Source organism: Lathamus discolor, chromosome 2 (genome assembly GCF_037157495.1).
Source record: "Lathamus discolor isolate bLatDis1 chromosome 2, bLatDis1.hap1, whole genome shotgun sequence".
NCBI classification, from domain to species: Eukaryota; Metazoa; Chordata; class Aves; order Psittaciformes; family Psittacidae; genus Lathamus; species Lathamus discolor.
In genome coordinates, this window is record NC_088885.1 from 75,208,722 (window position 1) to 75,232,316 (window position 23,595).

At 43.3% G+C, this 23,595-nt stretch overlaps 1 protein-coding gene across 1 annotated transcript in view; it reads right to left on the minus strand.

The window, feature by feature from the left end:
• Nucleotides 1-5,841: 5,841 nt before the first annotated feature.
• The window catches only part of PHLPP1 (PH domain and leucine rich repeat protein phosphatase 1), a 141,384-nt gene continuing 123,630 nt past the window's right edge, over nucleotides 5,842-23,595 (minus strand). The window contains exons 11-17 of the mRNA XM_065667509.1: nucleotides 23,060-23,260; nucleotides 21,888-22,050; nucleotides 17,082-17,212; nucleotides 13,364-13,468; nucleotides 12,254-12,448; nucleotides 9,832-10,060; nucleotides 5,842-7,899 (exon numbers count right to left, since the gene is read on the minus strand). Coding sequence (XP_065523581.1) covers nucleotides 6,781-7,899; nucleotides 9,832-10,060; nucleotides 12,254-12,448; nucleotides 13,364-13,468; nucleotides 17,082-17,212; nucleotides 21,888-22,050; nucleotides 23,060-23,260 — 2,143 coding nt within the window. The 3' untranslated portion in view covers nucleotides 5,842-6,780. The remainder of the gene's footprint in view (nucleotides 7,900-9,831; nucleotides 10,061-12,253; nucleotides 12,449-13,363; nucleotides 13,469-17,081; nucleotides 17,213-21,887; nucleotides 22,051-23,059; nucleotides 23,261-23,595) is intronic.

The following is a 23,595-nucleotide window of genomic DNA, read 5'->3' on the forward strand; positions in this document are numbered from 1 at the left end:
TAATTCAGGTGTCTGGCACTGTAAATCTGGTGCTGCTGGAAGACCTGCATGTGCCAGGGCACTGCCCTCCTGCTGCTGAGCACCCTCGTACCGTCCACCAAAAGGACGTTTTCAGATAAGCACAAACAAGTTTTCCAGTTTTCTGAATGAGTTTAAGAAAACCTTCCTGAACTGCATTAAACTGTATCACAGTTTAAGCTTTTCCCTTTAGTTCTTCAGGAGAGTTCGAGTGTATCTGATGCGGAGCAACAACTAGGATCACAGACCGGCTGTGCAATGGCAGAAACTGAATTAAAGGCTTAGCGCTGAGAAACACTGGGATCGCAGTTTACAGGACAAACTGCTTCAAAGTGATGAGAGTACATACAGGGATTACAGTGCCAAAGAACAGCCTGAATAGAAATTGCTCTTCCATAATCCATGCATTTTACTCCCAGTTCAGATTTATCTTCACCGAAGTTACTCTTCTGGTAGGTTTTCTTCACAACTTACATTCACTGTAACTTAAATAAAGCTACAGATACACAGGAGGCCTTTGGTAACCCTGATCTCTCAAGTACAACTGCAGAACTCAGGCGTCTCCTTTTCTTTTCCAAGACTCAAGTACATTACTGAAGGGGACTGTGACCGCAGTGCTTATGGCAGCCATGACATTTGTCATTACTCATCCAGGAAAAGGTGGTGCTCAGTGTATTGCAGCAGCTTAATGCCAACACAGCACAAAAAGTGTCACAGATGCTCGCCATCACCTGCCATAAATAAAACATGAGGCTCCTTGCAAGGTCTGTGGGTTGTCAGCGCGTTTGATGTAATTGGCTTTGGTGTGTGACAGAGCAAAATAGGCAGACCAGAGGATGCCCTTCATGGCTACAAATGGGCTATTCATTTCCAGAGATACCATTTCCACACAAACCTGCACCTGCTACTGGATTCCCAAAACTCTCAGGCCATGTGGAAGAGCTCAAGTGAGGAAAAGGCATGCATGCCTTTAACAGGTAATTGGTTTCTGAGAAGAATGTAGAAAGCTTTGTGAGAGATGCACACAGGTAAAGACTGTGTGTTTTAAACAGGCTTCAGAAAAGCTTAGGTATATTACTTTCATCACTACAAGAAAAACCTGTATAACGGAGGTGTTTAGGCATTTATAGCTACACAAAAACCTTGATGTTTTGCTGTCCTGTACTGACTTCCGTGATAAATCTGGATAATGGAAGTGCAGGAGGAAAAAAAGAGGCTTGAATCTGTCAAGGTGTTTAGTAAAAATCCGCATTTCTCAGCTGTGCATTACATACACATTGCTCACAGGCTTCCCACCATACCCGGATTTATAGATATAAGCAGAGCTTTGTACTATCATCTGCACACACATACCACTTCTCACTCACACCGCAGCAACCTGAAAGCTGCAAGCACAAAAGACCACAGTGACTTCCAAACACTCAGTATTTGAGTGCAGGATCCCCAGCCCAGAACAACAGAAGCCATCAGACACTGGAAGAGCTGGTGGCAGGAAATTAGTGAGTATAAGGTTTTCTAGGTGGAGGTTGGTTAGCATTCCTGATCACCAGGGGGAGATGGGATAGACAGCACAAACAGTAAGAAGAGGGTTTGCCCTCTTTCAGACTGCAAACCAGCTCCCCAACAAGATGGCCCTGTGTCCCTGAGCAGCTTGAAGGAGATTCAGGTTTTTACACTGTGGTGGCTCAACTCAGACAGTGAAGATTAGTCAGTTTACTGGTCCAAATAAATACGGCATGGTCTGATCGAGATCTCATTGCCCAATCACTAAGACTGCTTGAGAGCTCACCGAGACCTTCTCCTCAGCTGCCAGCACTGCAGATGCTCTATGAGCAGTAGCAGATGTAGCTCCCATGGCTCCCTCTGCCTTCCTTTCCTTGTTCAGATTTGTGGCAATCGCTTCTAAGGCTCAGGGAGGCTGGCGTGTGCGGGAGGGTCCTCGGCCCTTTTGAAGCAGGTACCTCCATGTCATGGTTGCTGCTGTTTGCTTAGCTGAAGGCAGGCTTCTCCAGCCCGCTGCTGTTCCTGCCTGGCTCGCACGATGGCGTGCGCGAGTGCATCAGACGCCCTCCTTTAACTCCAAGGATGAAGATGCAGCAGCGCTGGTCCCGTCCTGCGGTAACACGAGGGGGAGCCCTTGCAGCTTCCAGTGGGCGCAGACAGCAGCGATACGCCCTTTTCTACCCCAAACGCAAAGGCTCGGTTCTTAATCGGAAAAAAGAGGAGGACTGAAAGCCATTTTTATCTTCACAAGGAGATTGCTCCTGGTTCAAGTGAGTGCAAGCCACAGGTCACCAGGAGGGGGAAGGTTGACTGCCGCAGCTGCCCTCCCCACACATCCCCATTCCTGAAGAAGGGCCAGGGAGCAGGATGGGCCATGGAGGCATTTAAATGGAACCGCAGAATGGTGAGCCCCGGCACTGCTCAAGGCCAGGTTGGACTCGGCTACTGGGAGGTGTCCCTGCCCATGGCAGGGAGTTGGAACTGGGTGAGCTTTAAGGTCCCTTCCAACCCAAACCATCGTGTGATTCTGTTCTGTCTGTTCAATGCACTATTTTATGCACAATATGTTACTATATATATTGTATCATTCTACTGGTATATTCTGTTTCTCAGGACCAAGGTAAGCCTGAACTGCATGTGCACCTACTGCAACATTTCTTAATATTTAATTATTTTTAGGATTCTTTGTTTTACAAGATGGTGTCTCTCTCCTTCGGAGGGATTACAATGAGAAAGCATCTTATTCACGAGTCATTGAGTCGCACACTTCTGCTACACCAGCCTTCCTTCCTAGCTCTGCATCCCAAGTTTCTTTAAAACATTCAACAGCATACATTTAATTAGCAAAACAATTCCATCTGTTCTGTGAGTCAATACTGACAACTTTACTGTTAAAATACACATATTTCTCTTGGTGCAGCTGTGCTTAATCTGACAGGAGAGAGAAGAGCCTGCTGTGCATCGTGTCTAGTGCCCAGGTTCCATTGTAGGGCTGCATCCCAGCTGACACTGGGGCACCAAAAGGCCTCCACAGCCCAGTTCTGTGGTCCCTCGGACCCCCGAGTCACCTACATACCCGGAACACAGGCCTCCAAAGGCAATCCCACAGAACCACTGGTAGGAGATCTCTTTTTGGCTGTTTGCTTATGTTTTGACAAGTTGACACGGAAGAACAAGCTCAGATGAAAACGAGAGACACTGGGGCTGTAACAAGGCACAGGACACTGGAACGGGACTTACGGGGCAGTAAGAGTTGGCTAAACCTCATCCACGGGCAGGCACTACCTCCCAGCTTTGGTACCATCGAATTCATCCTCTCTCCTCACCCTGAGGTGCAGGCTCTGTGGCTGGAAACCCAGCTGCCCGGTTCTCCTACAGGAGAAAGCCTCAGGGGCTCATCCAGTGCCAGGTCTTCCTGCTGGGGAGCAAACCAGCCCTGCCCATCCCAGTCTCTGTCATGTTGCAGTTTCAACAGCTTCCTCAGTGCCGCAGTGCTGTCATGCTCCTGATGAGCTGTTGTGGATTAAGCATCTCCCTTCGGTTCACGATACTAAGGAAATATGGAAAAAGATGAGATAGCGTCTGCCCCATTCAGATCCTGCCTCAGTCATAACCTAGAGGGCAAGCCTAGCTCACTGCAGTAGGTAACACGTAGAATGAAGCATCCAAGTGAACTGCAGGTGAATCCCAACTTGTCAGCCTGAGAAGTGACGACCAAAAGGATGAACTGTTGAACTCGACAGGAATGGAAGTATAAATCAAAGGTTTGGGGTAAAAAAGGGACCAATCATTGAAACCAGGAAATTGAAGCTAACAAGGAACCTTTCTCCGCACTAGTGTCCTAGATAAATGGTATCCTGATTCTGCCCTGGGTCTGCCGTTAGTCTGTGAGACATTTAGAGTTTTTCCACCCCGATCTTTTGATTTGAATGGGTGCAAAAGGTTTTACTTGTTCTCAAGCAGCAGATGGATTTTAGCTTTCATCTTTGCACAGAAGCAGCAGCCCTGTTATAGGTCATCTGACTACTTATATCTTCCGTCCAGGACACAGCGCACCCCTCACCACAATGCAAGCAACCAAGAGGAACAGCTTGGTTCATGCAGCACTCCATGAAATCCTCACTGCAAGGAGCGCAAGCACACGCGTTAAAAAAAAATCAGTAAGAAACAAATCGATTAATCCAACAATAGTGCACTGAATTGCATTGAATTGGCTCTGAAGCAAGTCAATTGAATTAACAAAGCAGGCCGCTAAAGCAGAAAAAGCAAAGCACAGTCATTTAACAGACACCAAGCCACCCTAGCCCCAGCTGAGCCCGGAAGGTATGGTGTTTTACCAGCTTCCGTCCACACAGCTCCCCCTGCAGCCAGAGCACTGAGGGACCCAACCCTACAGCACTGCTGGGATCTGCTTGAGGACTTGAGTGCCTTCTCCTCTTAGAAAAGCTCATCTCCATTGACAACAGGCAGTGCCCGGGGAAATCAGGCTGCCTAGGCTAAAGCTGCTGTTTACTCCTTTGAATCCTACTGCTCTGCTTGAATTGATTCAAGCCCTTCTATGCCCCCACGCAGCAGTGGGTGCTATACGGAAGAGAATGGCCTTTTTTTTCTTTTAAGGTACAGAGAATTTTCCAGCTTCCTCAGGAAACTCTATAAACATGTACTCACTTGCCTAGGCCATGGCACTGTCCTTGCAAGTTATCACCTGCACCCTTAACATAACATCTGAACAGAACTTAAAAACAGGTAACAATCTCAAAGGACACCAAGGGAAACGAATCATTCAACGAAACCTGAAATGCACAAACCATTTACCAAGGAACACCTAAGAGTTACTAGCCAGCAAGCCATAAACTTTTTGTTTACATGCGTTATTTAATGAGGTTTCTTTAAGAAAGGAGATATTTTGAAGATCAAATTACAATAAAGTACAACCTTGTAGATCTACAGTGGACAGCGCTACAAACATTTACCCAACCAGGTATTTTCATGTTTGCTGCTCTGCTGTTGTTATTTAAGGAAAGGAAACTGCAAACCTCTTGTTAACAGCAATCCTGTCCTAACTTGGCTATTTCACCATAGGACAGCATAAGGACAACAGCCTATTACCACAGACCTCTCCCAAAACATAGACCAAATGTCAGGCAGGAGCAACATGCTGTCAGGATCACACGCTAATTCAGCTTTGTAAAGTGTGACAAGTAAAATGGAGCAGTTGGTTGGAGGAAATAGTGGAAAAGGGTGTTGCTCCTTTCCCACAGGAATCATAAAAATACCCTTTTGTAACCAAAGTCAAACTGCCATTGAACTCATGTTCATTCAACATGTTTGAGTTCATATAGGTAGCTTTGAGTTCACTTTTCCACCTTCTCCTTACATTTTCCCCTCTTCTCTCCACACCCAATGGTTTGATTTGTTTTTTTCTCCCTTTTGTTAGAGCTTACATTATCCCTTCTTCACCATTTGTATCTTGAGTTACTTGGTCCCAGTGGGACAGAGCCAGAGCACCGCTCCTCTTCAGTCTTGTAGCATTGTCAATACTGTGGCAAAGGGCAAATCAATAGTGCTGAATTCGTACTGAGAAAAGAAAACAGAAACAGGTCAATTCCTCAGAGAGTTGTTTTGTATCTTTTAAAGGCTATTTTGCACAGCCTTTAAATTCTAAAAGTACATGTGAGCTTCTGCAGTTAGTATAGAAATGTGATCGAGCTGAAGGAGTTTCCACACTTGGTTTAAACTGAGCAACATGCTGATGAACAACAGCAAGCTACTGTTTGAAAGCTGCTGCTCAGCTATCCAGACATAGAAGCAGACATCAGGTGTAAATTTCATATTTATTATAACAAAAATTATGACATGTTCATTTGTGCATTCGGCTTTAATATAACTCTTGGTATGTAAATGTTCTACAGCAAATGAGCTCTATACAATCATGCTGGTTGTGGCAGCAGTAAGGAACACAAACAAAACGTGTCTGTAAAAGTAAGGAAAGAGAGAGACCAGAGGAAAAAGTGGGTTTTTCTTTAAATGGTCGACACCACCTCGGCTCTAGCTAACTTGTACACAGCCACTCAGTCCGCTATGCTCAATGACCATGGCCCGAAGAGTCGCTTAAGAAAAAAGGTCAGTTTTTCAGGTTGTGTCCTTAATGCCAAGGCTACAAAACATGTAAGCATCACTATACAACACTGAGCTATTTACAGGAATTCCCCAATCAACTGTTCTCTCAGAGAAAATTAGTGAATCTCAGTGACTTAAGTCACCTGAAAGAGTAAAGCAACTCCTAGGAGTTAGTCTCCATATTCTACAAATGTCTATCATTTTCAAGACCAAAAAAAGCCTTTTCTCTCAAAGAAATACAGTATTACAATATTACTTAAATCATTTAGCACTGGCTACTGCCCTGCTTTTCAAACAAAACAAACAAGCCATTTTAAAAAATATTACATCATCATCTGTTTCTCAGCAATATATTAAACCTTTTTATTATTTTTTTATTATTTTTTGTTTTTACACGTGATATGTTAAGGGAAGGTTAACTATTTTAAACTTTACCGGTCAAGCGTCTCTAGAAGAAAGTCAATGAATATTAAACCTAACAAACTGAAAAGCTGCAGTTATCTGTAGTGGCAGGACAAGGAAAAGGAAGGATATAAAGGAAAAGGATAAGGAAAACCCCTGCTGTAATGCGAGCCCACTGGGTCCCACACTCAAGTCTCCTTGTTTGTTAGTTTATTTCTGAGCAGTGAAGAGAGCGGGTCATAGTGGTGTGTCGTAATAGTCTGCCAGGTGGTCCATCGGATACTGCCGCTGCTGCTGCTGCTGCTGTTGTTGCTCCTGGTGCTGCTTCATAATCTCCTTGACTTCTTCTTCAAGCTCTGGTGGGATGATGAACTGGTCATCGGGATCGGGCTGCGCCGGAGCAGCGAAGTAGCCCCCTGTTTTTCTGAGCGGCGCATCTGTTGCAACTTCAATTAAGTTATGGCTCCTCTCTTGTGGAGCCACAGAACCGTTGCCTCGCCGGCGCCCTATTGTGCCCGTAGCAGAATATTCAGCTTTCCTGGGAAGGCCGGGCTCGTCTTCGTTGGCACTGATGACGATACCTTCGTCGCTGGCTTCCACCGGCACCTGGAGAAGCTGCTTCTCCTTCGCTCGGCTGCAGTGGATGTCCACCTCCACTTCCACACGGCTGCCATTGGTGAACACCCCCTCAATCGGCTCCTCATCGTCGCTGTCAAGGCCGTTGTCAGAGAAGGCGCTGGAGAAGGTGGCGCTGGAGAGCTGCCGCTGGAAAGAATTGGACAGGCAGACAGGGTGCAGCATGCAGCGCTGCTCCCCGGGGTAGGCTGGGCTGTTCTCGTTCATGGCCACCTGGGGAGGCTCGTCGGATGCCGTGGACCCCACCTCACTGCTCATTTCGGAGGTGGAGATCTCACTGCTGATCTCCGAAGCCATGCCGCTGCTGGAAGACGGCATCCCGAGCGCATCTGTTGGCCTGTCCTTGATGACCACGTTGACAGACTGGGGGAAAATGCCTGGGCTAGGGGGTGGGACCCCATTAAGTTCACAGCAGCAGAAGCTGTCCTCTGTCACGTTGAGCTGAACCACGACAGCGCTGATGCTGTCGTTGCAGCCGTAACTCTGGGCCAAAGTGCAAAGCTTCTTCGCGGCTGCCAGGGCATCAGGCACATTTCTGACTGCCTCCACTGCTTCATCCATCGAGAGGCTGTCCCACAGCCCCTTGCTCCCCAGAATGAAGAACTCATCTTGCGGAGTTAAGGTGATGGACTGGACGTGAGGACGTGGCACAACACTTGGGTGAAGGAAGGTGTATCCCAAGATTCTTGTTGAATCAGTCACGCCATTCACTTTGCCATCCTGAAATTAGAAAGGACAGGAAATTGGAAACAAAGCAGACAAGGATACACAGCACCTGCATCTCCTTGTGTTTTACAGATGGTTGTTACTGCAGTACCCTCAACACTGCCATTTACAGACAAGATGACAGAAAAGCAAAGTGACTTGCAAGGAGGTGACAAAGCTGGGACTAGAGTACAGCAATAGCTGGTTTACAATCCTGTACTACACCTCCTACACCCTATTGATTTATCATCAGCATCACCTATGCACAGACCAACAAAGCAGAAGTCTGCAACAAAGAGCCATCTATTCTGCTCCTGCAGCTGTGAAAGCCAACTGGACTCATGTTTTACCAGTGAGTCAGACTTATCCCTCCTCCACCCACGATATCTGGCTTTATACAGGGCAAAGGCACACACAGCTCCATTTGACACAGGGGCAGGTCATTCAGTTATGACTCTTCCCCTGCAGCTGTAACATTCATAGGTTTCATCTTGGCTCATCACTTCAGAAACAAAAGTTCATTTAGAAAAAAACAAAACAAAAAGACTTTAAATGAAGCATGCAAGTCAAATGCAGCAGAGAGCAAGTCTGCATTTCTCAGTCTGCTGAGCTGTAGTGAAATGTTTTACATGCCCCAATTACTTACTACATTCCCACTTAGACATGACATTTCCAAGGGGAGGAGGAGTAGTATCTGAAGGGAAAACCTCAGTAAAAATGGACGTATTTGAGAAATAAACCCCATGCACGTCTAAATCCCAGGATCCTGTCCTGGTTAGAATCCAAGCTCTCAGAATAAGCAGTGCAAGTGTCTGAACCAGCAAGCCTGGCTATGTGTCAGCTTGCTAGGGATAGCTGCACCCTGCTAATTGTGTGTTCGAGAAGAACAACAAACGTGAAGATTTACAGTCATTTGGTCCAGCTGATGACTGCAGTGATTATTATAAAGCAGATAACCACAGAAATGTGAATTATGACTAAAAATAGCTTCCCCTTTTAAACCACTCGGAAGAACAAAAAAACCTTGTTAACTTCCCCATTAGAAGGCTGACAGAAGTGATAAGCCATCAACTTATGCATGAAATCAGTGAGTCATCTCCAGATTCAGCGCAAAAATTTCCCCTTTCCTCTACAACAAGCGTGCCTCAGTGATGCACGCTATGTTGGAGTGACTCCCAACTTGTCACGTTTGAGATCCCAGCTGCCACCTTTCCCTGGCTCGATCAATAGGCACATGACTTATTCCACCTCCCCACCACACACATGCTGCTCACGGACATACAGGAATGAGTTTTCTGCCCGTTCCTCCACCATTAGGGGGATTCAATATTTATCTATTCCTGTGCATGTGTCACACAAGGCAAAGTAAAACTGACAGCTGTAGCTTCAAGCTTGTAAGAACGGAACAAATAAGTCTTCTCTCTCATGGTTCAGCTGAGCACAGGAAGGGGTTTCCTTTGGGCAAGTGCTCTCTTTGACAGTTGCCCTTCGAAGGACAGCTCGGTGAATGCAGGAGCTCAGACAGCAAAGTCAGCCTGCCAGGAGCAAGGAGCCTCCTAAGGGAAGGACAGCATTGCTCCAAGTGCTCTGCCCTGTCATCCTTTTCAACTGCAGAGGCTCTTCATGACAGCTCCAACACAGCAATTCCTCTCCCCATGAGGAGGAGGGTGTCTGCTTTCCTGTTTCAGTGCAACATGCTCACAGCTGCTCACTCTCTGAAGCTAACCAAAATCCAGCATGGCAATGGGGTGGAAATGCAACTTTATCACATGATAACTTGATTGCATGGTATGAATCACCTTCAAAGGAAAAGCACAACTCTGGAAAGCATACCATTTCCACTACGTCTTACAGGTTCACTAATATCAACATGTAGTTTCATGCATTGCTGTGCAAATGCTCCCCAAGAAAGCTGCAAGTTGCAGCAGTCCCTAACTGTTCTCTAACCTCTGTAATAATGGCCTTATGCTGCTTAATCCTCTTCAGCTCTTCTTCACAACTCATCACGTAACACCTGGACAAAGGCAGAGGTTTCCCATTCCGGCAGAGAACAGTTTGGCACTTCCCTACGTTTGCTGAGGTCAGTGTGAAGCATCCACCAGGGTCCATGGGATCATGTTTTATATGGCAAAGCACAGCAGAGCCTCCAAGTTTCTGTCCAGCTGTTCCAAGTTTCCTGGAATTTAAACAAAACAGTGACTGTCCTTTAACTGGAAAACAAGTGTTATGGGTACTAGGGAGAAACAGCCGCTGTTCTGCAACCACAAGCACTGGGTGCATTGACTCTGTTGGATCACTGGGACAGAAACAAAAGTCTCTACTGAAGACTGTGACACTACAGCAGCACTGCAGAGACGTGCAACTCTGAGGCAAGGGGTTATTTACACATATGCGTATATGGGGTATATCCATATATGCAGATACTCAAATCTGCTCAATTTTGGAACAATCACATCTTTACACTTTTAAGAGTTGCATAGATGTCTTCCTCTACATCTTAAAAGCGTTTGTTTTAAAGGTCAGACTGAGGGAAACAGAGAGGGTCAGAAAAGTACTGAGGGCTATTAATTTAATACATGTAGAGCTTAAAAAGGGGGTTCATATTATCCAGCTGTTTTTTCTGACTTCTGAAGCTACAGATTTTATTATGAAAATAGTAATTCTAACTGTAAAAACTCCATTTTGGAGCAAAATCACAGGGCAGAGGTTCATCACTTTGTGATGTCTTCAGAATAATATTCCCAAAGTATTAAATGATGACCAAGAAAGCACAGTGACTTTGCTACAAGAAGGTACACCTGTTAAATAGTCTCTTTGAAATATTTAAGCCTACTGCTTTAACAGGAGCTATAGTGGGGAAAAAAAATAATCTATGGATAAAACCAAAGTTTTCAGAGTCTCATCATTAGAATGTAAACTCATTTCAATACTAGACTCTGAAAAACCATCCAGATCTTTCCCAGTATCTTGTTTATCAGGACATTCTCCTACAGCAATCAGGAATTACCGCAACTAGAAAGCAAATTACAGAGGTTACTAACATTTGTATTAAGGCTAGATACAGCTGGCAAGAACTTTTAATTCAAAATCCAGGGACAGAATGCACAACTGAATTTGAAACCAAGCTTCAATGTGCTGCTTCATTTTGTTTTTTAAAAATACGCTTCAGGAGTTTTGCGCATCATCTGTAATAATCCTCAATGAATGATTAAATGCAAGTGGAATGAATACTATTTCTCCAAAGGTGGTCAGTTTATTTTGACTTGAAACCAAAAAGAAACAAAACCAAAAGGCAGCAGTTTTTTGTTGGAAAGCCACATTCCCATGAAATGCATTAGTAGTAAATGAAGTCACGCAATAAGTACTTTCAATACTCAAATTTGTTATTATGTTTGAACATTTTAAGTGTACAGCAACCACCTTCTCAACTAGAGGTCTGAAGCACTGTTATAAGCAATTATGGGAAGGAAGCATTTTTTTACTTGTGTTTGTAAGGCTCTGTACCACCCTACTGCTTCCATATCTTTCCTGATACCAGAACTTCAGTATTTTTCCTTTCCAAAGGTACAGCAACTCCACAATAAGCAATGCTACTTTTAACTTTATCCATTTCCTCAGCCTCTAAGCTACTTATTTGCTTTCTCCTTTGTTTCCCTGACCTCTTCGTTCTCCTTTGTTCAATTCCCTTCATACTCCTTCACTCAGTGTCTCTTAAGGCACAATTTCTTCTTCTGTCAGGAACAGCACGCACGCAGGTTTCCAAACCACTATAAAGAGCTATCATTATACTCACAGCTATCATATCACAATCTCTTTGGATAGGTCCTGCTCAAATAATATTCTAAGGCGAAAGGGATGACAGCATACAGACATTTCTAGGGAGTCAGACTACATGTTTTCAATTTTTGTGTAGCTTTAAATAACCTGAATTGGTACAGAAAAACAGAAAGGATAAGCCCAGGCTTTGCAGCCAGTAACAGTAAGGAAGTTTAAAACATGATCAAGAGATCCATACCACTGACGTGGTTACAGCAACTGTGAATTGTAAGACTTAAAGAAGATACCAGAAAGGTGTAAACCTCCACACACCACTTAGTCATGAGCATTGAGTAACTTTGCAGGTGGTTTGGTTTGTTTTGTTTTGTTTTCGTTTGGGTGGGGAGGTCCTGAAGTTTTTCTCCCCACACCCGGAAGGAACAGAGGGCAATATTCCCAAAATGAGCAATAAACGGAAGCACCACAGCCAGATCCCAAGGCTTTTTTCCCCTCTCACATTTTTTTGAAGCAAGAGCAGGTGTCTGACCTGAAAGTGAATAAACTGCCCTGTGAGCATACACAAGATAAAAGAGGCTTCAAATCCAAGACTCACCTCTGCATAACGATGAAAGTGTTGATCATGTATTCCTCCTCATTCTTTGTTTTCTGCAGCTCTTCTGCTAAGATGTCGCTCATTGTGCACTGCAGCAGATACGGCACTTCCACATTGCGGTCACCATCAAAAACACCATAGAGCGCCTCCCGGTTGTCGCAGAAGTTATTGGCTGAAAGTGCTGCCACACACAGCCTAGCGAAAACAACAAAAGAGGAGAACATTACCTATGACTAGTTTCTCATCTTGTCATTCTGACCAGAGAGATGCAGCCCAGTCCGAGACCTAGTTTTAACCACCTCTGTTCATACACATTTCAGGACTGCTTTCTGAGCTGTGGAGAAGACTCAGGCCCACCACAGTGCTAAGATGCGGATAGAACTACGCCGGTAGCTCAAGCCCAGCCCTAAGGATTTTTCCTCCTTTCCAGCATGTGAACAACTCTCTTATTTTCAGAAAGAGGGGGAAAAGTATCCCTGAAATAACATCAGTTTAAACTGCACTTGCTCCTCCAAAAGCCATCCTTGTGATTTAACATGCTAATGACCAAGTTACCCCTTAACAGTAAGTAAAGACATGCTGGCACTTACTACGGAAACCTAGGTAGCAGATTTCTAAAAAGGTATTTAAGGAACAAAGAAAGATTCATCACATTGCCAGCAACACAGAGACCAGCAGACTCTTGGTACATTATTTGTCAAGTGCTCCCTTAGTCACAGGAGCTCTGTACACCATGAATATTCAGAGTTTTGGCCATTCTGCCTCTTCCCTTAGTATCTCTGATTTGCTTGGTAAACATCCTTCGGTTGAAGATAAAGCAGCTTTGCAAAGCTTTTAAACACTCAGATCTTTTGCAAGTACCGGAGTCTTGCATAGACAAAATGTGTCGGTTACACTCGTATCTTAGCAACTTCCCTAACAAAGACCAAAGTGAAGAGCTAGCCAGGGGCCCAGTAGACAAATATAGAGTCATGGCATGGCCCCTGGCTTCGTGAGGCCCAAAACCTCCCTGAAACTTTGACTGAAAAAAGCATTTCTTTGTATCATCAGCACAGAGGCACTCTGCTGCTAGGATGATGGCTGTATAACAAGAACCACGCCAGGTCATACTTGTTCTTGACGCCTGATGCTTCTGTGTAACCGTGACTCCACACTGCTGGCGCTCCTGAAGCATCACCAGCTGAGGGCTGGTCGATCCTGAAGCAACGAATATTGCTGCAGGGAAAAAGGAAAGAGGAAAGATGCAATGGATTGAAGTGCTGATATGACCCACATTCAAATACCTTTTTTCCCCCTTCCTGTTCTTAGTAATATATTTAATAAAAGAAAATTAATCAGGACATTCAAAGTGGTTACTTCTGAATGTCTGTAACAAAGAACAAAAAGCAGTAAATAACTGAGCCTCTGTGAGGGCGTCAGCTGCACTGTTTTGCTTAGACAGCTTTTCTTTCCCTGCCCTCACCCCTAAGCTATTTGTTTCAAACCTGGCCCAGTCGGAACACAAAGCAAATTTGTCACTAGCTTGATGAAAGCCAGTATAGGGGAGTGATTTCATAAATCACACATTTCTCCTACCCATTTTAACAACAAGTCTCTGGGTACTTTTCATGGTACCCAAATGAAACCTCCTGTATGACCCACACCATCCCCTATAGGGGGGGAGGGAGAAAAGGGGGAAGTATGAAAACATTTAATTACTTAGAACTAGCAATGTGTAATAACAGCCTTCCATGAAAATGCCCACAAAACAAATTTGCTCCCTCCTGGTCTTGCACCAACCGGCAACAGCCAGCCTGCTGTACAGCCTGCAGACAGCAGGCACAGCCCTTCTTGTCTTCCTCAGTTGTGCAGGCCAAATATTACTTAGGCCCTTGATCCTCTACCCTCCAATTTACTACCAACATAGCCTTTAGCCCAACCTTCAAATACTTCACAGAACGTAATAAAGATTTAAAAAGGGCCCAGCCCTCCCTGTTTATACCCTTCTCTTCACAGCCCTGCTTTGCTGGGGAGAGATGACCTGCCCCCTGCTCCCTACTGCTCTCTTCCAAAGGCAGGGAAAGGGAGCTCCCCCCACGCCACAGACACTTCAAAGGCACCTGAACCTTTCATGAACCAAATGAATCATGAAAGGGCACAAGCAGAAAGGTCTAACTGTTCACTCTGAGCACTCCTTTTTCTCCATCCAAACCCCCACCTGACCTGAACACACAGAAAAATCTTTCCAGCATTGCACAGCCTTCTTCAAATAACCTGAAGTACTGTCACATCCAGTTCTATTTCTTTTTACACTAAAAGTCAGGATGTGTGCATCAGCAAGGGCAGATTAAAAAGCAAACAAATTACATAAATAACATTAGAACCACCGGTGTTTTAAGCCGTTGGTTTTGCAGCCCTCTGTGTGTCAAACAAGAGACACACATCTCGCCATGAGCATTAGAAAAGATTATCTGACCCCAGATCAAACTGGAAACCTGGGTTTCTTCTGAAGTAGCAGAGATTTTAATGCTATCTGCACGTGCACTATACCACACACATGAGCAAACACACTTTCTTTGCAGACTTCTCATACAAGGCACTTATCCTCCATGGCAGAGGAACTTGGATCAGAAAGGTTTTTCTGTTTCTTTTTTAACTGGGCTGACTGACCCCTGGTTCCTGGGCAGGTCAAGAGCCCAGAGCCATCTCAAACCTTCCTAGCAGTGGTGAAAAAAAGCTACCTCAATGCATTGCTTTCAGCTCCTTCAGTGGCACCACTACATATAGACCATGTGCCCAGAAAAGAACGATACAGAGCAGCACACCCTATGCAGGGAATACAGGCTAGGGCTTCTGGACAGCAAGGTTTATTTTCCCCTTAATTTGATTGTTACAATTGAGCTAGATGTTCTTCCCTAAAAATCAGTGTAGCAGCACCTTTTGGGGGGCTTTTTTGGGTTTGGTGGTGGGTTTTTTTCCATTTTAATTCCTACTGAAAATTCTTATATCCAATGAATCGCTTGGTAACATCCTCCTAATCATGTCAGCCTCCTTTAAGATCTCCATACATATTAAAAAAGCAAGCATGCATGACAAGACTCTTCTCTCCAGCACTGAAAATACATATTAACCTACTACCTGCTTGCATCCTGCCAGGGCACAGATGGAGAGCTGCCTTTCACATGCAGAAGGAAGATATAAAAAGTACCAAGCGTACAAGTATTTTTGTGCCTGCTACAAAAAACAAGTGAAAGGAGCACCTCCTCCCTCACAGTCAATTATTGCAGTATATCATAGAAGTTAGTGCAGGGAATCAGTACCGACACTAAGAAGCCCCTCAAAAACCTGACTGTGGCTAATGTATATGAGGGAAGGGAACCTTGGGGCTTACAAATAATTCGTGTTTTCTAAAAAAAAAAAAAAAAACAAACAAAAAAAAAAAAAAAAACAAAAAAACAAAAAAACAACCCAAACCCACAAATAACCAAGGAACTTCTTCCACATAAGAGGAAAAAAAGTTTCTTGTGAATTAAACACAATGCATATGACAATGAAAACATGGCACATAATGGGGCCACACTACTCTTTTGCTACTTAGGACTTATATTTGTACGATATTGCTACGATGCCTGAATACTGAAGTGGCATGAGACTAGCTTGGGTTATACAAAAGAAAAGCCGATCTTCCACTTCTAAGTTTTGATAGAATTAATTAACATTGCAAGATATATTTCCCCCTCCTATGAACCAGAGTAACATTAGACGGCTTCTTCAGGAAGGTCTCCTGAGTACAATAAAGCACCTCCTAAAATAGAGGAATACTCTTTTTTTTTTTTTGCTGTCTGCTCCAGAACATGGACTCATTTTTATATGTGAAAACTCATCATTGTCCAAATTTCTATTTAATTTGATAAACCTGCCAATTCAAGCTAAAAGCAAACTCAAACTGGAAGTTTCCCTTGCTTGTACAACAGATGAGGTTTACTATTCCAGTGTTGGATCTTAACTATTTAAAAGCAAACCACACGAAGCAAATGTTCAACCCTTATAAAGTAAATCAAACCTTCTTGGAATAATCCAGTATTTAAGAATCAAAGAGACTGAGAAGGAAACTCAGAGCTGGTGCAGTTCTCTTAGGACATAAGAAAAGTTCAAGGCAGCACCACTGTCCACAGATGATCTGGTTTAGTGCAACATTTCCCAACAACTGCAGAAGGCGGCACAAGGCACTTGGTGAATTTCAGTTGTGGATGACAAGTTCTAGCACAGGGAACAAACAGGTAGACAGGAAGGAAAAGGAGGTTCCCAAGGCAAGGGAACTGGCTGTGCTTCAAGCAGACTGGGAGATGCAAGTCTTCAAGAGAGGTTTAAATATGGGAAAAATAAGGATTTCTAGGACAAAAACAAAGAGGCATGAAGGGTAACAAGAAACAGTATGTGAAGAGGTAAAAAGCAGCACAATGGCAAAGACAGACCCAAACAGACGAATGTAAGGGAAAAAAATATAGCAAGCATACATTTTGTATCTCAGCGGTGCAATACATTAAGTATTTTGGTTAAATCTAATGTCAGAAGTAAAATGGAGATCAAACTGACCAAACAGTGGTTATACCAGACTAGCAGACCCTTGCAGAAGTTACAGCTGAAAGCAATTGCACTGGAGCAGGTAAAGTCATCCTCTTTAACAAAGCATCGATTTCTGACCTAGCCACATAACCTGTTACTTTCTGATCCACTGATAACAAGGAGCCACGCTCCTTAAAAGAAATTTACACTTCTGTGTATTGTGGTTTGTCACATACTAGTGACAGGAGTCACTGTCCCCTCCCTACTCTGTAAGGTAACTCACTTCAGCAGCTCTAGGGTTTTGTGATCCAAGGCTAATCTGGGATTTCCAGTCAGGTCCAGCTCTTGCAGTTTCGGAGGCAGGTTTTCAGGCAATGTGACTTCACTCAGTTCATTGCAGCTTAGGTCCACACACTGTAAAAGGGAAGCAAGAGAATTTAGATGTTATCAAGATCACACAAATTTTGCTTAAATGTAGTAATGCATGTTTCATAAACAACAAAGGCTGCAACTAAGACCATTCATTTAAGTAAGTGGTTCTTACAAAAGAAATTCATATGGCATTCAGCCATCTTACCAGATGTCTGGGACATCTACAAATATGTTCCTTCCATTTCCATCTGACCAGGTGTCATCCTGTTACAAAACTATTAAGTTTTGTTTGCTCTTCAGAGAGACAAAGATGGTCAATGTATTTTTAAGTATTTAAGAAAAAGTGTTACTGATGAAACCAGTCTTTTAATAGATAAAGGAAATGGAGATAAATACAACTGGAGCTTCTAAGCCACTGGCACAGCAGTCTCTCTTCCAAAAACAGTTTAAACCAGCACGAGAATGAGCAGGCTTTCAGGAACTTGCTAATTGCTGAGCAACGTTAAAATAAGCAGGGTTATGAATGCATGTGGAGTGGAAGAGGAGTAGAGGAAGAAAGGAAAAAATACTGGAGCAGCTTTAAGCATGGTTTTAATTTGTGCCATCTTAGATGGATTGATATTTAAATCTGAAGTCAATAAAATTAGTGGAAAAAAAATTAAAGCTTAAATATTTCAGAAAAAATACAATACAAAACAGAGAAACTTGCTGGCTATCCACCAGCGAAGAACAAATTAGCTAGAACAAGTGCACTGGAATGACAAAATCCCCAAACACAGTTTAAAGCTACGCGTTTAGATGAAAGTCTATACACAAAATATGCCATTTTAGAACAAAACCCACTCCCCAAACATTATTACAGCATTACCGATGTAGAATGCACCAAAAACTGGGCGGGGGGGGGGGGGGGGAAATCGACCTAATTTTTTTTGGCTAGGACAGAGCAGGCAGAGGACAGAAGAACTGTCCACATCTCTCAGAAAGACCACTGTCTGCTTTCAACCTGCAAAAAGAATAAAACTTCAAAAACTTTAATAAAATAGAAAGCTGAAAAGGGCTGGGAGAGGCATTTCTCAGCTGCATATTTTGCCCATTACATAATCTCCATTGACACAAGCGAGACGCTTTCATTTTTGTACGTATAATCAAAGAAATTGGATTCTGAGCTGGAAGAAGGCATAAGATAACCTAGTAAAATCTGGAGGAGAAAAATCTCCCAAAACGTTATTAAATACAAACAATGGAAATAACAGATTTCCAATCCGAATCTTGACTCCTGAGGTTGTCTAATATGGAGGTATTATTATTATGAAGAACAAACTGCTGACGTTATCTAAGCCCGATAAGGAAATCAGAGTTTAAATCTGTCACGCAAACAAAATAGTAGACAGCTTTTTCTCTCTGCGCAACTTGTGCTGCTTCCAGAGAGCCAGTAATTACTTTGCAGATTAAAGGAGCTGCCAGGAGGCCTTGCTGTGCTCAACACCTCAATGCCATTACAAATTTGATGGAAGAGCAGTGCTGGAATAACAAGTACAAAAATCAGTGAAGTAATTTCATTGTTCTGATTAAACACCCAATACACGCCAAAGGAAGCAGCACTCTACAGCAGAACCCTTGGTCTCTAGGCACTAGTGAAGATAGCTTATTTATCTACTTAGGATTTCTCAGATTTTATTTGTACTGTGTGAAGAATAGGCTAAGAGGAACTTTCTGCATATCTATGTTAGATTTAGTCCTTATTCTACTCCCCAGGCAAGCAGGAAAGCCTATTTCCTAACCAATCCCAATTTCCTCATGCATTATTTCAATACAAGCTAGTTTAGCCCCACCTATGCAGCATCAGAAGAACAACTCCTACAATTGCTCACAGGATTTTGTACTGGATGGGCCAGCTGGAAGACAAGGCTTAACAGTCAGCATTTGCTTATGCTGCATTCATACCTTTGTAACCACTTTCTTCAAGGCTGGAAGAGATCTGAATTACGTCAGGTTACAACTGAAGAAGCCTATACGGACACTAACTGATCCAACTAGGAGAAAAACTTCCAAAGACAGGGAGTTTTGTTTTAAGATGTCACTGCTGCTAGACCTTTACTTATTTGAGATCTCAAGGTAATGCTCCTGTGAAATATAAGCTTGATGAAGAACTGCAACAAGAAACCTCCATATCACCCTCACCACAGTAGCCCAACCAGACAGCCCTGAAGAGAAGCAATTCATCGGTCAACAAAAACTGGATGATGAAGTAAAGTCAGGTCCCAGGTGGGAAAAGCAAGCCTGGGCCACTGAGCTCTGCTCAAGCACTCAGCTGCTGGACTGTGAAAAAACACCAGCATCCTGGATACCAGTTAAAAAGCACCCTTTTTATCTTGTAAGGCAAGGAAGCTGGTGTCAGACAACGGCTGTAAGGAAGAGTCTGCTGGGGCACCAACTCAGGTGTGTGTGCTTCCAGCTGCTCAGCATTCACAGAAGACACTGCAGTGTGCACAGATAAACCTAACTGACCGTAGAAATAACTGACATAAAACACAATAAAACTCCTAAAAAATGTATTGTGCAAGATCTCTCAGAGACATCACCAGGCTCTTTAACAAAGAGGACCACACATAACTTCTGCAGCCTTGACTGTACTGTGTAAAAAAGTCTTAGAGACAATTATATCACAAAAACGACCTTGTGTTTGGAAATCCTGGAGTTACTGCAAGAGTAAAAGCATCAGCATTCACACTAGCTTTCCTTCTGAACTTATTTCAGGCAGCATAGTAACCACTGCTCTAACTGTTCCAGTATCACTGACTCCAAAATGTAACACATGAGCCTCTTGGGCTAATTAAATACCAAAGCAAAAGACATTACAACAGGTAACAGTTTCCTCAAGAAGTTTAGTGTTTAAATGCCACCTTAATTAAAACTCATCATCAGCTATGATACAATCACAGAGGTGACATTAGACTATACAACTTCATGTTTTGCTACAAGCAAGCTTACTTCATCAAATGACCAAATCCATACTTCAGCAGTAAATTCTGAAGTTACTTTAGCACATTTTAGATGCTCTCACCTACCTAAGAAGGAGCTCTGGTTAAGCTAAGTAACAGATTCAGGCAGCCAGTGCAAGCTTTACCTCCAAACTGACAAACACCAACCATGACGTAGAGAAATCATGAAGAGGCCAAAAGAACCCTTATGCCCAACAAGGCACCTTCGCATCTAGCAACTATGTGACTCCCTTCAGGGAAGTAAATACTAGGCATTTTCCTTCCACAGAGGTGGAGTCCTAGAGCACTCTGTACCTTCTGAGATGAAGTCACGCAGGCTATCCCTGCAGTTCCCAAACAGTTAGTGACTTCGGTGCCTCCTCCTTCTGCTAAAGAGACCTAAACAACCATAGGGAACCAGCAGGAAGAAACGGCTGTCTTCCAAGAGCCTTTCTCTGCTAAGCACTGTAGCAGAGTAGGCTTCAAATACTGATGCTTTTATAAAACACTCAGCTTTCTCCAAAATAAATGAACAAAAGGAGAAAGTTGACTGTTCCCCGACGGTGTGTTTACATTATCCTACTTTTTGTATTAGTTAACACCACTGTCATGTTTTAAAAGAAATGTTTATGGCGCAGAGCCTTGCTCCCCCACCCCAATTCTTCCTCTAAGAAAAATGGCTTTGCTTCTGATTGATTCTAAATGGCCCTCTGTTTCCTCTGGCCATTGTTCCAAAGAGGGAGGAGTATGCAAAACCCCACAAGTTTGTTTGAGATTTCCTGGCTGAAACCACAAAGCTCATCTTTACACGCATTCACTATCCAACAGAATTATTGCTCCTGCTGCGTTCTCTGCCCCAGGCACTGAGGCAAGCACAGCGGTCTGGGAACTTAGCCTTTTGACTTCTCGGAGCACCGGAAGGACCCTTAAAGTTGAGTTCCTGAATAGGTAATCAGTTCTCAGCCTCAGAGAAGGACAGACTTTCTGCCCTATCACAAGATTTGTATGCTGTGAGTTAACAGTCTCCAAGCTCTGGCCAGCAGCAACAGCATGAAGTATTCTGCACTATAGCCAGGTGAGAGGCAGGAACTTGATTCACAGAAAGACAAAAGACAGCAGTAGTGCTCTTCAGCATGGTCAAGCAAAGAATGTGGTCCACAAAAAGAAGTGTCAGGAAAAGTACAGGATTAATTCTGGAAACACATACAATAGTCAGATTACACATTCCTCTGGTTGTGCAAAATATGACTGCAATTAGGAAAATTAAAGTAGCTTGCCTAAATACTCAAATCCGGTGCTCCTGGAATTTATCTCTGTCCCCAAGGCCTATTCTATTTTGCAGCTTCAGCGGTTTTTAACATGCGGTCTAAACAAGGTCCATTCCTTCACAATCAACCAATTGCCAAGGCACAAGAGTTAATTACTCATAGCTCCTGCCAAATGTTTAAGTCATAACAAAACAGACTGTCACAGGAAGACAATTAACACTTATTGGGCAGAGAAGACAGGAACTAGTCAAGGTGAGCATAAAATCAGATTTTGAAGCTGCTCTTCTATTCCACTCCAAGGCAGCACGGGGTGAGTATTTTGCATATGACCTCAGAGGAGAAAGCAGCCGCCAGATCTCTGCAATTTCCAAAAATGTACTAGCCTGTAGCAATGAGAGACCCGAGGGAAGAATAGAATTGGTAAAGTTGCATTATACTTCCTTCTCCTAAAGCACATTCATTCCTTACCTTTATTTCAGAAAGCTGCATGACTTCTGGGAAGACTTCAATGCAGTTCGAGTGAGCAATTACAGTATGCATACGTCTGCAATTCATGATGGTTGTTGGAATGGCTTTCAGTTTGTTCCCACTAATATCGATTTCTTCCAACTCTTCCAGCTTGGCCATTTTGCTATGAAAACAAGTTTAAGGATTTTTCTTTTAATAGACATGCATATTTTATTTTGAAGTGATGATGAGAGCAGTGGTTTTCATTATTTTAAGAAAATGAAATTGCAGACTTTGATCCGTGTTCACAGCAATGCCTGTCACCTCTCTTCACATCAGACACTAACACAGTTGTGGAACAAAATGTGTTCTGCTTCTGTCAATGTTTTGTTAATGCTACCTTTCAAATTACTTATTTTGCTTACATTTCCCCTAGTCACCAGCTCACTTTCACTCTTTTTCCTCCTTTCTTTCCTTTTTTTTCAGCCCTAGTTTCTCACTTCATCCCAAATTTCCCTTCCCACCTTCTAGCATCCCACTCAGCTCTTCCCCCTAATTCATCTCCCTCCCTCCCCACTGCTGTTGAAGACCGGCTGCTCAGAACATCACACAAGGACAGAGATGTCTCTTCCTTTATTTATTGGCATGCCTTTTTCAAGGTTGTACCTCATCAGCTTTACAGAACATCTTACACTTGAAAGATTTCTGATTAAAACAGGGTGAATTGGAGGTACAGAAATTGCAGCCAAGGCAGATTCTCCTTCTGGAATGAGAGGATTTTTCCCTAGTGACATTTAGTCCACTTCCACAGACATTTCCAGACTGCTATGCTCACATATCTCTTGTAAGAAGCCCACCAGGTGTAAGCAAATCAACCAAACCATGCAAAACAGATGACCTTCTTGCTTGACTTCAACACCATACTGCGGTCATGCTGAATTAGTCCAGGGGAGGGGGGCTTGAAGTCCAGTCAAAACACACCAACTAAAATGTAGCGCTCATTTGTCTGTGTAATGCATAAGAAGGTAGCAACGTCCAAGAGGGCACAGCAGGTCCATCTACCCACTGCAGTATCAACACATTCAAAACACAGCCTGTGCCACCACATTTCTGTGCAATTTAGCTCTTGCTATGAAAATGTTTCATAATGCCCACCCACTGGTGGGTTAGAGGCAGCAAAACCAGTGACTTACCTCGCAGGGAAGCTCTGCAGGCGATTGTAAGCCATGTGCAATATTTTCAGGTGTGGATGGCCCGTTAACAAGGGTACGCATTTATCTGTGAGGTTGTTATTGGTCAAATACAACTCCTGCAAGATACTATGGGTTTCTTCAGAAAGAGTGGCTGGAGGAAGCATTTCCAGTTTGTTGGCAGAAGCATTAAGAAATCTCAGGCTGCAAGAAGAAGTTACATAAGGGAATTCAGTGAAACATCCTGCAGGTTTTGTGTCTATAAGTAAAAATCTCTATTTTTAAGAGTTAAGATAGTTATAAAAGCAAAGGTCAAAAAGCAGTAAGTTCACAACATGAATAGAAATGCTGAAAGTCTTGCATTCTATGAACAAAATTTCTGATCATGTTGGTAAAAGAACACATCAGCAAAATGAGCAAGTCAAAATGCCTCCAACCCTTTATCAAGACCTCAGTACCTCCAACCACCTACAGGTAAGAGCAATAACAAACTACATAATTTCCATATTCATTCCACATGAAAATGAATTCTGGTTCAT